Source organism: Argiope bruennichi, chromosome 9 (genome assembly GCF_947563725.1).
Source record: "Argiope bruennichi chromosome 9, qqArgBrue1.1, whole genome shotgun sequence".
NCBI classification, from domain to species: domain Eukaryota; kingdom Metazoa; phylum Arthropoda; class Arachnida; order Araneae; family Araneidae; genus Argiope; species Argiope bruennichi.
In genome coordinates this window covers 17,469,577-17,483,573 of record NC_079159.1, presented here as the reverse complement: position 1 = coordinate 17,483,573, position 13,997 = coordinate 17,469,577, and the positions used below count along the sequence as shown (strand labels likewise).

General features: G+C 25.6%; 1 protein-coding gene across 2 annotated transcripts in view; it reads left to right on the top strand.

Annotated features, from left to right (window-relative positions):
* LOC129985110 (brefeldin A-inhibited guanine nucleotide-exchange protein 3-like) overlaps positions 1 to 12,258 on the top strand; it is a 48,421-nt gene extending 36,163 nt beyond the window's left edge. For both annotated transcript variants that reach the window (XM_056095022.1, XM_056095021.1), the window contains exons 29-35: positions 786 to 915; positions 1,724 to 1,952; positions 4,219 to 4,355; positions 5,133 to 5,293; positions 7,318 to 7,605; positions 9,410 to 9,951; positions 11,763 to 12,258. In XM_056095022.1, the coding sequence (XP_055950997.1) occupies positions 786 to 915; positions 1,724 to 1,952; positions 4,219 to 4,355; positions 5,133 to 5,293; positions 7,318 to 7,605; positions 9,410 to 9,951; positions 11,763 to 11,993 (1,718 nt within the window). In that variant the 3' untranslated portion in view covers positions 11,994 to 12,258. The remainder of the gene's footprint in view (positions 1 to 785; positions 916 to 1,723; positions 1,953 to 4,218; positions 4,356 to 5,132; positions 5,294 to 7,317; positions 7,606 to 9,409; positions 9,952 to 11,762) is intronic.
* The last annotated feature ends 1,739 nt before the right edge of the window (positions 12,259 to 13,997 follow it).

Below are 13,997 nucleotides of genomic sequence, written 5' to 3'. Positions count from 1 at the left end.
AATTTTGTAATTATTTAATAAAAAGTAACTAAAATAAAAAAAATTTGTTGACCTAAGTAGGAAAAATTTTTGTTTTATATATTACTTGTTTGTTTTATATTTTTAAATAACATATCAAAAAATTTTCAGAATTAATAAAAAAAGAACTTCCATGAATACTTTTTAGTAATTTTTATAGGTTATTTTTAAAAATGTAACATTTGAAATTAAATATTTTTGAATATTGTATTTTTATTTAATATCTGATATAAACTATTTCTTATTTAAAAGTATTAATAAATAAATCCTCTTAATATCTAAATATGAATAAAACTTTTGAAATTATTCTAATGATGAAAAGTTAAATGCTCTTTCAATCGTCCATTCTATTATCTGTTCAAAAGTAGTCTATAATAAGTGTATAAATATAAGAAATATATATATTAAACATTTACATTCATTGAAACCATATCTAAATCAAAATCTAAATTGAAAGTTCCACTTAAATACTATTTTATCCCAACATTTCTCCATCTAAAAGATAAAAGGAATTCCAGGCATGGTTTTTGAAGATATGAGAGTGATAATTTTTTGCATGTGCATATTTTTTGGCTCGTATTCAGTTTTTTATAATGAAAGAATTAAAGAAGACCTTCACTACTTTCCGCCCCTTTCATCAACGATTCTGTTGCATTGCTAATTTGATGATACACCAAATTAAACTCTTTATACCAAGAAAGTATTGCCATTTATGAAAATGACGTAATATATATTTTTTTAATTCATCATATTTTTTTTGTCTTTAGATACTTCACCTTCCAAACTGTCCAGAGGGATTGGTGTCAATTTGATGTTAGAACAGTTGTTTTTGGTGCTAACAGAATGTGTTGCACAGCCTATGGAAATCATATCCCGCCTTGGATGTGCATGTATAAGGTAACTCTTAAATTTTACTTACATTCTTATAAAATACGTTCATGTATTTTTAAGTAAAATTTTAGACTTTTAATTTCATTATTGAAATTTTTAATATTATGTTCAATAAATATATTTTTGAAATGTCAAATATTTTTTATGAAAGTAATCACATACTTATAAAGGATAAATATTTTTTTAAAAAAATAATTCTGTAAAAGGTATTTGCATTAAGTTATAATAGATATATTTTTCAGTGAAAATTTTTTGGATCTTTTTACCCTTTTGGTTTAATATTTCAGTTTAAGAGTAATGGATAGAAGTGAACATATACAGTGTTTACCACAATAAGCCCAAATTTCACTCTCACCTTTTTGAAGAAATAAGCATATCAGCATCATTAACAATTGGTTAAATGACTTAATTTTCCTATGAAAGTAGAATTCTTTTTTAAAAATATCTAAATTATTCTTTTATTCTTCATTTTTAATGAAATTTTTTAGTTCTGCAAAATTGCTTTATAGTTATTCATTATTATTCACGTTGTCACCAATCAAATATTTTTTGTGATGATTTGAAACATATTTAGCTTAATTTCAATTATAATCTTATTTATATTCACAATTATAATGCATAACACTATGTAAAATATGAAAGTTCTATACAATTAGAATAAAATGAAATGCATATCTCTGAAATAATGCATGCTTTTTAAATTTAACCACTTATATTTAAGTGTAATAATTTTTATAGATGTATTGTGTTATATTATGATGCATATGTTACATTATTTAAAAGATGAAATAGTTTTTAATGTATACATTTTTAGACATACAGTCGTGACAGCTGGAGAATGCCTGACTGATGAAATGTGGGAAATTGTTTGTTGCAATTTGAGAAGAGCATGCCGAGTTAGTTTATATAGTGTGAAGCAATTAATGGTCTGCTTCCATATAGAATCAGATAACTTTTATGGTGATATAGGAGAAGTGAAGGTTGCTGCTAGAAGAGATTGTACTGTACAAGAATCTGAAAGATTAAGACAACTTGCTCATCAAGTAAGTATAATTAAATAGAAATAGGAAAAAAAAATTGTCTGCTTGTTATTTAAAATAATTTCTGTTGTCCTACATTAATATTTATAAAAGAAATAAAGAAATGTAATGATTTTAAAATGCATTGATTTATAGATTTGTTTGCTTGGGTGCTTGATATTATTCAAAGCTATTGGCGAGATAAAGACAACTTAGGAAGAGATCAAATTTTTGCAGACTCTCGATCTGTTGTCATAATGTGTGATCCGAGAAAAAAAATGACTGTATGGAAATTATAGTAAGAAAAATAAACCACATATCAAGGGACTCTTTGTTAAGTCAAGATTCGTGTTAGAATTAACCACTTGTGTTGAAAAGATATGCCACACATTTTGAAATATTTTTGTTACAAGATCCCCAATAACATGCTGTACACATCCTTAGACAATTATCACAGAAGTACAAGTGATATTTGTGTCCCATCAACTGAGATTATTTGTTGGAGAACAGTCTTACATCAAATATTAATTCATTGACTGATTAGTGGCTCACTAATTTTCATGAAGGAACTAAAAATTAAATACCAATCCATCAGACACATGGTTGCTTTTGAATTAGGAAAAATGGTTTAGATATACTCCATTAGCTTAGAGATTACAGCATGTATATTTTAAAAAAATCAAGTATAAAAGTAAATAAATTAAGTAAATATGCTTATTACACACAGTTTGAGGGGGGGGGAATTCCCATTACTATTCAATGTGCATTTTCTCTAGATTTGTGCAAACCATTATTTTCAGTTTTATTTGTTCTAATGAAAATTTTTAAACATTTACTTGCATAGCCAGGAATAAAGACTGTTTTACTATAAATTACTAATCTTTTACTGTCAAATATATTGAAATATTCTATTCACTCCTAAAATAAGATAATGTCTATTATTAACTTTTCTCTGAGGAGCATATCAGCGTTTATTTTCAAAGAATGTTCTTTTGAATACTCAGTGGTCTAAATCCATTCATTTACAAATAAATAAATAAAAACAATAAAATAACAAAGCAAAAAAATTGAAATCTGTTATCGCAAATTTCAAGTTATGTTAGAATATGAGTTATGTGATTTCTGTTTTTGATCATGTGATTATATTAATGCGCATGCATCAACTTTTTTAAAAAATGATGCTTTTTTTTTTTCTTTCAAGATTGACAAGAGCTCAAACTTTTTTGCCAGCAAAGAAAAAAATTGAAAATGAAAATTGCTATTTATGCTTTATTCATTGCCTATGGGATTTTGAGCTTCAACCCCCCCCCCCCCCAACCAAAACATCATGTTCTCACAAAAATAAATGCCACATTTGGAAACTGAATAACGAGCGTTTCCATCGCAATGCGATTTCCAAATAATAAACTATTTACCAATAAATTTTTAACATATTAATTTATATAGAATTTTTATGAAAACAATATTTTTGTAAACACAAACTGCTATTTTCTAATTTCTGAGATCATAAAACAGTTTTATAATGGATTAATTTTAGAACAGGAGTTAAATCCTTCAATGTTTCTTAATTAAGAATGAATTAAGTGATATTCCCCATTGGGGAAAAAGCGAAAATACCTTTATCAAAACTGTTATTAAACATGAGTGAAGTTTTTTTGAACATATTATAAAAATTAAATTATTTAATTTCCTCCAAAAAAAATTACATTCCATGAAAATAACAGCTATGATGTCATAGTTCTATGTGAACTTTTTAAAAACACATCTGCTGTTAAAGAAGCATATGTAATAATAAGGCAATACTGGTAAAAGCAGGAAAAAATATATAAATACGATTAAAAGATGGTGATGAATAATGCCATTTATGCTTTATTCTTTGCCTACGTGATTTCGAGCTTTAATTATTCATTGCCTTCAATTATTCAAAATCACCTAACCAAACAATATCACTTTCCCACATGATAAAAAAAAACATTAACTTACTTTTACTGTTATTATTATTTAATTTGTATTTAAATATGGTATTGATTTTATTTTATCATTATACATGCTCATTGAATTTCAGTAGTTATATTCAAAGTTCTGATGATTCCTAATTTTAACTCATATTATTAAAATTTTTATTTCCAGAATCCCCCAAAAAAATTGTATTTCTAATTTCATATTCTTTAGTTTGATATTAAATTCTAATTAAACAAACATGCTTTTTTAAAAATCGAAAGAAAAAAAATATAAGTAAATAGTATTCTTTTTATGATAGTTGACATTTTTTTTTTCTATCCAAAAACAGGTTTTTCTTCTTGATTGTCAGCAAGAAAATAATCTTATCTTGAAATCTACATGTATGGAAGATGATGAAAGATCTTTTACATTTTTACTTTTTCCTCCAAACCATGGTCCAGATGATCCGGATACATCAGTTCTTCGGTTAGTTAGAATGTTAAAAAGATTATTTATTTTTTATTATATTTATTTATTTATTTCCTATTTATTATTCTCTGATATTGTTAAAACAGTGATACTTAAAGAACTCCAGATCTTTGAAAGGGTCAAATATTTATTTTGAAATTATTGAAAAATGCCAGGAATATTTTAATTGATATTTTTTTAAAACAATCAAATCAAATAAAGAATTGTATTTAGATTCATTATTGTGATATTCACATTAAATATGAAACTTATTCTTGAAATTTTTAATTTAGCAAATTCTTTAATTCATAAAATTATATAAAAAATAATGAAACCTATATTTTAATTAAAAAATTGTTTCTCTGTTCTCTGGAAAACATTCAAATTATGCAATTTTAAGGAACTAAATTTCATTTTTAAAATTTTAAAGAATTCTTTTCAAATAATTCTATACTTATGGGTTTTATCATACACATATAAATATTTCAAATCATGTATAGAAATTTATTAATTTTAACAGAAGAATAATCACAGTTTTGCTTTTTATAAGTAAAATCTGGTTTAGTTGCATTTCTTTTGCATTTTTTAGGGTTTTTCATTCATTTTTTTAGTGACAATAAACTAGTTCCTCCCCTTTATTATTATTATTATCACTATATTGAAGTAATGGAACATTGATTCTTTTTTGATAAAAATTATTCATATTAGGTACATTGCTTTTTATTGTTGTTTTAAATCATTATATCAAAGAAAATAGAAAATTTTTATTATTGTATTTATAATTTTTTATTACAGAGTTCCATTTCGAAGTCTTGTAGTAAGTTTGTTATCACACCAAATTCTTCTTCAAACACTGGGCTCCATACTTCTTCAAGGGACCAAATATATGCTTCCTACTCTTATGACATTGTTACCCTCAGAAAATTCAACATCTTCAAATGGAAATAAGAAGCCAGGTGAGATGTGGTTATCTATTTGAAAATGCAAATTAATACATTTTTGTTTTATTTCATAACTAGCCGCCTTTGGCGACCAGCCGGTTCGCCAATCTTAATGCTCGTTAAAATTTTAATAATTAACTATTTTATGTAATTCCTACTTTAATAGCTTTTTCATTAAGATATTTTAAAACTTCAAATTTCAATTCACTCAGAATATTATAAAGGCCTTCAGTCATAACGTTTCTCCTAGCTAATTTCTGTTAGCTCCCGTAGAATTTATGCTTTAAATTAAAGTGGAAATGATTAATCTGCAATTAATATAATATTTTTTACTGAAACAAAGTTTTTTTTTTTTGTAATATGATTACTGAAAACAGAGTCACTGAGTATTTAAACCTTATGGGCACTAAAGAATATCTTTCTTAATTTATGTAATATCTCAAGAATTTGTCAACAAAATTTTTTCAGATTCATCTTGAGCAGCTATATTAATTAACAATGTTTAATTTTAAATGCATCAAACACTAAGAAAATAAACAGAATCTTTTAAAATAATCAGTCGAAAACAGGTTAAAAAATTACTTAAAAAACGATGAACTTAAACTAACATTAAATACAATTTAATTACAAAAGCATACAACTAACCTAAAAATAATTTAAATCGAGTCCGCTTCTGTTGAAATGTAAACAATCAGAATACAATGCGCATGCGTGAATTTTCAATGCCAGTTACATTAACGCAAATGCGTGAATTTTTCTTCGCCAGTAGGGATAACGCTATGTAGATTAGAAATTTTTAATTTCCTTTAATCTGTTTTATTTTAATTCAAAAGTACTTCAGAATGAATCTGAAATATCGATTAATTAACAATGTTTAATTTTAAATGCATAAAACATTAAGAAAATAAACAGAATTGTTTGAAATAATCGACCGAAAAATGTTAGCCCTAGCTGTTGGGAAAAAAAACTGAAGCCTTACTCATTTGGCGGTGGGGAAAATGAAAGGATTTTTTTGGCGGGAAAGTTAGTTTTTAATTAATAATTAAAATTTCAAAAAAAGAGACCCCAGGTGCACATTCCCGACCTCCAAGGTATACACATACCAAATTTGGTAGCTTGAGGTCAAATGGTCTTTTCTGTAGAGTTCCAACTCAACACACACGCACACACACATTGAGCTTTATATATAAGTATAGATTATATAAAGGGGGGAGGGATAGGAAAGATTCAGTTTTTCATAATTTTTGTGTCCTTGAAAAATAATGCATTCTTATGAAGATGCTTTTAAAAATCCCATCATTTATTGTGTTTTTCATGTTTAAATGATAACTTACCAATGACGAATGATGTTCATTTATTACTTGTGAATGATTATTTCATGAAATCTTTTTATTTTCAAATGATAGACATTTGTCACATATATTTATTTATTAAATGCTTTTTCCTTTTGTTATTTGCAATATATAATTTAGTATATATTTTAATATATTGGACAAAAATATACTGTTGCCGCTAAATAAGGGGATTATTTTTTAAATGAGAATATTACTTTTTTTATTTATAGTTTCCTTCATTTCAAACGTAATATAACTGTAGAAATTTACTCAATGATAATACCAAGAGTTGTATTATTTACTATGTTTTTCATATGATTTGTTGCATTAAAACGCCAGTTTTTCTGCATTTGTGTAATAGTGTTATATGTATTCATATTTTGTTTTTATAATTTTTTTTATGAAATTAGCAAAAATATATTTAGAAATTATAAATTTTTGGAAATAGAATTTTGTAAACTTCACTATTAAGTAATTTTTTAGGTTATTATTTTGTAACAGTTTGAAATTATTGTTTTAAGTTATAATTATTAATATGGATTGGTTTCAGCATCAAAAAGAAATTAATAAATTTGTTCAATACTAGATATTTTATGCATACATTATGAATTTTTTTGATCATTTAGTATTATTTTTATATCAAATTTAAGATTTAGATATATCAAATAAATAGTTTTAACCTGTTTCAATTTCATTTATATATAGGATTTCTTTCAAGATTATCAAACAAACAACTATGCATATTATTTAAATGCCTTGAGGAATCTTACAAAACAGCCTGCGAGTTTGATGTGAGGCCTGGTCTGAAATTTCTCATCCAGAAAGTAGCACAAACAAACGTTGCTGCTAATTTATATAAACAGGCTGGTGTTAGTTGGACTATCCATATGGTTACGATATTTGAATTGTGTATGTCATCTGCAGATTTAAGTTTAGAATTTGTAAAGAATAATTTATTGAATGAAGGGAAGGATTCACCAGAATCACCAAAAAGTAAGTGATGTTAATTTTCCTTTTAATTTTCTTGCTTAATGTTGACATTTTTTTTGTTTTACTGCTCCATTAAAAAAAATTTCTTACAAAATGTATTCAACTTATTAGGCAATAGAATTCTATTAAGTTCAATCAAACAATGTATTTGGAATATTTTTGGTACCTTGATAGTCTTGTATATTATTGTGCATCTTTAATAATTATTTAATCAAAATTAAATTCTATTTCAATGTTTTATAATTACAATTAAGTGGGTCAAATCAAATAATGCCTAATATTAAATTATATACAATTTTGGTGATTTTAGTCTATTGAGACAATGTTTTTTCCCTTCTTCGGCCCATCACTGGTGTAACTTTATTTTTCAGTTTTGACTTTGGCACACAAAAGATTATTGCTTTCAGGCATAATTCTACAGTAATAGTGTAACTTAGCTAGGCTTAATTTTCTTCTGCGGATGGATAAGGGAAGTTTGGGGTTATCAATTGTGGTATCATCCTTTTTTGTGACCAGTTTTTAAATATAAATATAGCCTTTATTCCATTTGAAATATTAATTTAACTGATGATGCTGTTTGTTTTTGACGTTAAAAACTACTCTATAAAATAAAGATCCTTTGAATATTGAAAATAAGCCAGAAACAATAAATTGATAGCTTACATTATTATTTTGCTTCTAAACAACAGAACAATAAAATGTTGAGCATCAGCAATATGAATCATGTATTCTTGTTCAACATTGTAGAAATATGATTAAGAGCCTTTGTTGCAAAAGAATGGTACACAGATTTTGATTGAAAGTAAAAGATATTTCCATCATATTTGTTTATACATTCCTAAAATTCATACAAGAAAAAACGCTGTGCAACAAATCTTTGTGCTATTTTTTTTTTTTTTTTTTGATGCTCTATACTTTAGATTTACATAAAATAGAAGGTGAAATAAAAATTATAGAATCTTGTGTTTTTTTTTCTTTGTATTTCAATGTAATGAAAGACGTTTTTAATATTTTTAAAATTATTTTTCGGACAAGTTTCACTCAAGCTTTTGAATCACGTATTTAATTTAGGGATCAAATCATACTGGATAAAATTATCTGTTCTGTGCTTTGTAATTATATCTGTCATTAAAACTTTAAATTTCTTATGACCTTTTGATGCTTGTTTCAGAATTTGAATTTTTCAATGAAATCATTCCTGCTTTTAATGAAAATTTATAATTTATTTGAAAATGTTATTCTTGAATTAATACTTAAAAATTTATCGTTTAAAATAATTTATTATTAGCATGCTTAGTTTCAAAATTGTGCAAGAAGTTTCGTAGAGTTCTTGAGTTTAAAGGACTCTCAACCTCCAATCCTATTGATTTGGGAGAATGGCAATTCAATACAACCACATAACATAAATGGTAGAATATATGTGAATGCATAATATGGATAACAAATTAAATATAATTTTTTTACTTTGCTTCATGTATTGCATTTAGACTATGCTATTTTTTGTGAATTTTTCATTAAATTGTTTTTTCAATAATTCTGAATTGTTATATTTTTATTGTCTGTAAGATCTTAAATTTCGTAAAAGAAATGTTAAAATTAGAGTGGGGTTAATATTTTGAATATTAAAAAAGTTTAAGGTCCAGTGTTTATTTAAAATATTTCAAATTATGATCTTCAGACAGACAAGAAACATATTAATTTAGAATTCATATAAATGTTTATTTGAGCATTCTTATAATGAATATGTGAGTTATTTTAAAGAAGTTTGTCTTGCATGTACTGATTTTTTTTCAATTATTATTTTTAGAAAATCTTGAGGAAAAATCCGGGAATGAATCTACATCCGCCAACTCAAATATTGATGAATTTTTAATGCTCCGAAACAAGTTCAAGGACATCTGTGAAACATACACTGAGCATACCATTGATAAACAGGGCCTACCTAATATAGTTGACCGAATGAGCGATCAGCCTATTTTCTTTCTAGCAGCTCCAGCTGATGACATGAATGATTTCTTATTTCCTTCAAAACAGAATGAATCGCAAAATCATCAAAACGAGAGCAGCTTAGAAATGTCATCATCACAACCATGTTATGATAGTTCAGATTCTGAGGATTTACCTAATGTGAAAAATGAAGATTCAAAAGATAAAATATATACTTTAGCTACAGAAAACACCATCAATTCACTCATTTCTGAATACAAGAAGCGTAAAAATCAGCATTCGATGCCTTCTAAACTGACTGAAAGGGTGTCAAAGAAATTGAGTTCTAGCAGCAAGCAAAAGTCATCTGATGATTTAGTGCCAGAAGATATTATTAATCAGAGAAGGAATTCCATAATGAAGGTAAATATTTTGAGTATTTTAACAAGATTCTATTTTTTAAAAATAACTTTAAAATGATTAATTTAGAGTATTTCCCTAAATTTACATTTTTTTTTAAAGGAACAGAAGAGTAGTGTGAAATTGGGTGAAAACATAAATTGGTTGAAATAATTTATATTAATTATCATTTAAATGTAATCTAAGGAGATCAATAAAAAGTAATGTAAAGAATGAAAAAGCGCTGAAGACAAGAATGTGAATTTTAAATTTAAAGATTTTAAAACTATTCTTCAGAAATTAAAAAAATTACTTCAGTCAGTATTTTAATATCAACATTTTATAACAAGCATTTGCTTACTTTTATTACTTAAAATAAGGTTTCTCAGACCAGATAAGATTCCATAACTATTTTGTGACAAAAATTGTAAAAAAGAATTTTGACGGAATGAATTCACTTATAATTCTTTTTGAATTTATTTAAAGCATCATGAGATGGAAACATTAAGATATATGAAACTAAGTTCGTATTATGTAAATCTTCTTAAAGATTAGCAGATTACATATTAAATTGTTGTTCTTTTCTAATTTTTTGATGGTTCCAGATCTATGCATACAGAGATAAAAAAAAAATATAAAGAAATATTTTTATATTTTATTCAAAACCACCTTAACTGATATATTGGCAGTTGTAAAGTAATATTTGCGATTTTACTATAATAGTGTTCATTAGTCAGTGATAATGCAAATTGACCATGTGTAGAAACCTATATAGTAAACTGAATCTCAAATGAACAAATGATGCATGTTTCTTTGCATCATAGATCTGTAGAAAGGTTGGTTGGTTGTGTTATGTTTATTGGCACAAGGGCCATATATGGCTATGTTGCACCAAGCAAAAAAATCCCATGATATTAAACTAACTTCATCTTTAAGGATAGAATCTCAGGATATAAAATATCAGATACTAGTTTAAAATTAAACTGTATTTGAATATTATAAGTTTACATTAGGACCGGATTTGGGGCTGTTTTAATTAGTGTACTGAAACAAGCATAGCTTTTGCAATACCGCCAGTTTGAGCTGTTAATGGCTTTTGTTAATTAGTAGGTTTGGAGATAAATTTTACTGTATGTACTTATTGTCTTAGTGATATAAAAGTACGTTAGAAATTTGATTCTGCTTCCACTGTGTAAATAAAGTTGCAAATAATAGTTGTTACACAAATAAATATACAAGCATATGATATATATAATATCTCTTAATCTAATTCAATTATTTTCCAAATTTTCATTGTAATTTAGCTCATATTAACTTCATTCTAAAATGTTCTCCTATTTCCTGATCCAATTCCTACCTTTTTATTTAATTAATGCTATATGCGCTCTAGAAAACTGTAAATTCAACAGGGTCTCATGCTCAGAGTGAAGGGATAAAAAATCTTTAATGTTTAGCACATTCTTTTAAAGAAACCTAATTTTCCCTATCCTAAAATGACATGTATAAAAACAAATCTGTATCAAAATCTCTTAGTAGAGATTAGTGAAGGAAAAATTTTGCCAATTTTTGTTCTTTTATTCGTGTTCTTTTTGTTCTTGTTCGTGATGTAGACTAACATATTTCTTGCCACTTATTCTTTAAATGCAAATTCTGCCTCCCGTTGTGAGATAAATATGTTTTAAAATCTCTAAAGTTGCTTCTGGTCGGCCACGCTAATGTTAAAAATTTGTTACATATATATATTTACAAACACATTTATATTTACTGGTTAAATGATTTTGCAAATGTTAAAATGTTATCAGTTTTGGCACAAAAGATTTATTTTTTTCTTTCAGGATGGTGAAGCACAGCTACAAGTATTCAAGCAACTTATACAGTCTTTTTTGGACTTGCACCAATCCCTCCCGGATGACCATTTTAAAGCATTTCTACCAGTTTTCTTTCCTGGTGTGCAATTCTTGGTGGCTTACACAACTGATGGTGAACTTAGAATTGCATTATCAGAATGGTTACAAAGATTAGCTATGTGCTGTGATTTTTATGTAGACCCGAGAACAGTGAAGTAAAATTTTCTCTTAAGTCATTTAAGTGTTCATAAACTGGATACCTGGAATTCATCATCAAATTGAAAAATTGCTTGATTGAGAGAAAGTTTTTGAAAATTAAATATTCTTGATGTTTCCTTTAGATTATCATCTAATATAGATTTGTATGTTACACTAAATGATATTTTATTATAAGTACAAATATATATGAAAAAAATTATGTGCAAATTATTCTGTATGTATTTCGTAGTTAAATTTGTATTATCTTTCAAAAGTGTTATTTTGATGGGCCATGTATTTTACAATATTAGTCATTTCTGTAGGTTTTTACAATAATTTTTAAAAAAATAATATTGTATTATGTATAGATTATTCAATTTTTTCTTGCTGAATACACACAAAAAAAATATATGAAATGAAAACTCGAATATGAAATTTTAAATGTAGTTCTTTTATATTATGGACTGGTGGTTGCTATTTTTAAATTAAAGATCTGAAAGTTAGAATTGCAGTATTTTCACTAGTTTAATTAGAATTTAGGATATACTAATTAATAGTTGCTTTTTTTTTTTTTTTTTTTTTTTTTTTTTACTTTTTGCTTACTTATACTAGCTTTATTACCTGACTCTGCTTGAGATAGATTCAAACTCTTTCTTTGCTCACTATTAATTTTTTTTGTCACAAATTTACGACTTAGTGCAATATTTTTAATCTCTATTTGTAAAGACAGGAAATACAAATATTACTTCATCGTACTTCACCACACTTCAAAAATATAATGGAAAACATTAAAATTTTAATTCAAAACCTAAGACACAATAAAAAAATAGGAATTAATTCTGATAATCTGCTTTATATTTTTCGGTTTTTTTTTTCTCTGCTCTCTATGAAGTGCAATTGATTGTTATAAAACTATTATACTTGCTAGAAGTAGAAGAAAGAATTTTGAGTACAAATGTTTCCCCTGTGTTAGTTGGGATTTTTTTTTTCTTTTTCTCCTTTGGTACAAATGAAACATTGCAATCTTGAATTATTTTATACATAGATTATGATTGCATGAAAATTTGATAAAACATTATATAGAACTAAAACTAATATCATCGTAAATATAATTGTTTGCTATTATTGAAATCATATGTAAATCTTTTTTAATGATTATAATTTCTGAAATTATTAGCGAAAAACTAAGCAGAAATGCCATATTTTCCCTTAATTTTATTATTTAATTAAATATTTTGCTGTATTATTAATTTTAGAAAATTTAGAATGACACGACTAAAAAATGGACGCCAGAATTACATACACAGATTTCATATTGCTACTTTTATAGTTTCAGAGGAGTTCTTGTGGCAGCCAGATGAATGTTTTTTAATTATTATTTTGTTTTATATATAAAGTAGGTTATGATTTGATTTTTAATTGCTGGCATACTTCTTTAGATGTTGAATACTTCAAAAATCCAAGGGAAAAGAATTTTCAAGCTAAAAGTCTTCAGTGATTGGCCAGTTTATTTCTTTATTTTAGTACTTAATCATTTATTTCTTTATTTTTAAAAGATTTAATCAAAAATTTTTTAGTTTGTATACAATATATTAAATAATACCAAATATCGATCTTTTTTTAATATATTAAATATTAATTTGTTATAATTCCTATCCTTTTTTTAAAAAATGCTTACACATAACATAATGTGAAATTTGCACTGTGTAATATTTTTTTTGTTTTCATGTGCCATCATAACAAATTAATGTTTTTAATGATAAAAAGAAATTTGTACTAGAATTTGTTTTTTACCTTATAGATGGGGTGTATATTTTTTTATTGACATTTATTGATTTTTATTATTATCTTTTCCTATATTTGGTATAATTCTCAATTTAAAAGAGTAACATTTTTCTTGTAATGCTGTTTAGTTTTTATTAATTTTTGCACATTAACTTTTGATGCATTTGAAAATTTTTTTTCATTAAGGCTTCTATACTTTCAGGTAATAATTTTAAATGTAATAGTTACAATTATTAATAA